Source organism: Olea europaea, chromosome 7, assembly GCF_002742605.1.
Source record: "Olea europaea var. sylvestris chromosome 7, O_europaea_v1, whole genome shotgun sequence".
In the NCBI taxonomy this organism is placed as follows: domain Eukaryota; kingdom Viridiplantae; phylum Streptophyta; class Magnoliopsida; order Lamiales; family Oleaceae; genus Olea; species Olea europaea.
Window position 1 is genome coordinate 13,564,404 of NC_036243.1, and position 2,176 is coordinate 13,566,579.

At 35.2% G+C, this 2,176-nt stretch overlaps 1 protein-coding gene across 1 annotated transcript in view; it reads right to left on the minus strand.

The window, feature by feature from the left end:
- The window catches only part of LOC111397931 (cyclin-dependent kinase C-1-like), a 2,366-nt gene extending 241 nt beyond the window's left edge, over window positions 1-2,125 (minus strand). The window contains exons 1-8 of the mRNA XM_023024895.1: window positions 2,027-2,125; window positions 1,799-1,889; window positions 1,658-1,687; window positions 1,448-1,557; window positions 1,282-1,354; window positions 1,083-1,203; window positions 769-941; window positions 45-161 (exon numbers count right to left, since the gene is read on the minus strand). Of these exons, the coding sequence (XP_022880663.1) occupies window positions 45-161; window positions 769-941; window positions 1,083-1,203; window positions 1,282-1,354; window positions 1,448-1,557; window positions 1,658-1,687; window positions 1,799-1,889; window positions 2,027-2,098 (787 nt within the window). The 5' untranslated portion in view covers window positions 2,099-2,125. The remainder of the gene's footprint in view (window positions 1-44; window positions 162-768; window positions 942-1,082; window positions 1,204-1,281; window positions 1,355-1,447; window positions 1,558-1,657; window positions 1,688-1,798; window positions 1,890-2,026) is intronic.
- Between the last annotated feature and the right edge of the window lie 51 nt (window positions 2,126-2,176).

Genomic DNA, 2,176 nt, shown 5'->3' on the forward strand with positions numbered 1-2,176 from the left:
AATCGAATTCCAATGGTTTTGGTGGTTTTTTTCCTCCAACTTACATGGAATTGATTTGCTTTTTCCACCTTTGCAATCAACCGGACCATAAGTAACTATCTTAGTCGAAGATGGGAGAGCAACAATTAGTACAACAAAGTATCTTATCTTCCTCATATTCCCTGAGAAGGAAAAACTTAGCAAGAATATTTCCGATCTTTAGGTTTCCACTAATTCGTTACCTCAAGATATTCTCAGTAGCCTGGCATGTATTATCTAATTGCTTAAGTAAAAATTTGAATGATCTAACATAAAAACCAATTATAAACACAATAAATGTCACACAAATGGCAAACAAATCAAGAACCGGAACCCACATGCATCTTTCTGCACATTCTTAACCACATTTTCAGTCCTTTCTCAATACTACATTCAAAATGTTTAATCTTATAAAGAAATCACAAAAAGCTATCTAATGACAGCAGTTCAAGAAATGAATGCTATAGCACACACCCACATCCACTCATACCAACAACAAAAATAGCAGAAGACAGCAATCATGAACTCATGTACAGAGTCTTATACTGTAGCTATTTGACTTCTTACAAAAAATAAAAATTAAGGCCTTGTTTGAGCCACATTATTTGAAAAAAAATACATTTTTCAACAGTAATTTGACATCATTTTAGCCACTCATTCTTTAATAAAATAATATTACACGTAAATCCAAAACATTTCCTTATTTTTAACCACACATTTCTCATCAATATACTATTCAAAAATGCATTTCCATTCCAATAATGTGGCTCAAACAAGGGCTAAATATATGCAGCAGAGTCCTGACCTCATTTTTTCCAGGTAAGATTGGTTTCCCATTCAAAAGTTCAGCGAAGATGCAACCAACAGACCACATGTCAACAGCTGGACCATATTTCGTAGCTCCAAGAAGCAACTCTGGAGGCCTGGGTGATCAATGGTTCAAAATAGAGACAGTCTCAAAGATTGCCATCCAAAGGAAATATAAACTCGTAGGTATGAAATATATTATGAGGTTCTTGTCCAGTAATCCTGCGAAGAAAGGGAAGGATGGATAAATTTTTTACCTGTACCACAAAGTAATGACACGATTAGTAAGATTAGCATTGTGGTCACTCGAATATGATCGAGCTAGCCCAAAGTCTGCAAGCTTCAGATTTCCTTCGTTGTCTATGAGAAGATTGGAGCCTGCAAAATGCTATCTCAAAGATTAGACCACTTCCACAGGGTAAAAATTGAATAAACAGGAAATGAAACCAAAATAACCTTTGATGTCCCTGTGAAGCACTTGATTGACATGACAGTAATGAAGACCAGTCAGCAGTTGCTTCATATAACACTGTAAAGGAACATTTTTAGCAAACCTTTTAGGGGTTGATACTGAATATGATTAACCTTTGACATGTGCTTATGTAGGGTAAGCTTACAGTACTTTAATCTGTGGAATTGTAAATCTCAATCCAGGACGATCAGCAAGGCCAGTCAAATCATGGTCCATATACTCAAAAACCATGTAAATGTTGCCCTTGTACTTATTACCATCTGTACTTCCAAAGATATTGTAACCAATGAATTCAAAATCATCATACTGTGCAGGGAAAAAGAGACTACAAATTCAAGAGCGAAGAATTTTGCTAGTTACCTGGCTTTCCTTGATCCTCTACTTCAGGCCCTTGATGACACATGTAGAATACATTAGAAGTGCGAAAAGATATATCAAATAAATGATAACAAACAAGCTCAAAGGAAATGACATCCTTCAATGTTGAGTTTAACATAATACCAGGAGATGTCACTATCTCTTTCAACTTGATAACATTCTCATGCTGCAGCTTCTTTAGAATTTTAATTTCTCGGATTGCAGTTATAGGGAACTGCAGTAAAAAAGCAACTTTCCTCAGATTTTTTTTATTATAAAGGATGTGCTACTTATGCAAAAAGAGGCTCTTTGCAGTTCAGACTGCATGTATAAATCCTCATTATTACAATGATCACTGGGAAAAAACATTACCCCTTCTTTTTCATTATCCATGCGTATCTTTTTTAAAGCAACAATTTCTCCAGTTCCTTTTTCTCTGGCCATGTAAACTTGACTGCAAAAAAAGTTCAAAAATATAACAAAAGCATGCATATCAGCAGAGAAACCTGAGATTTGGAACTT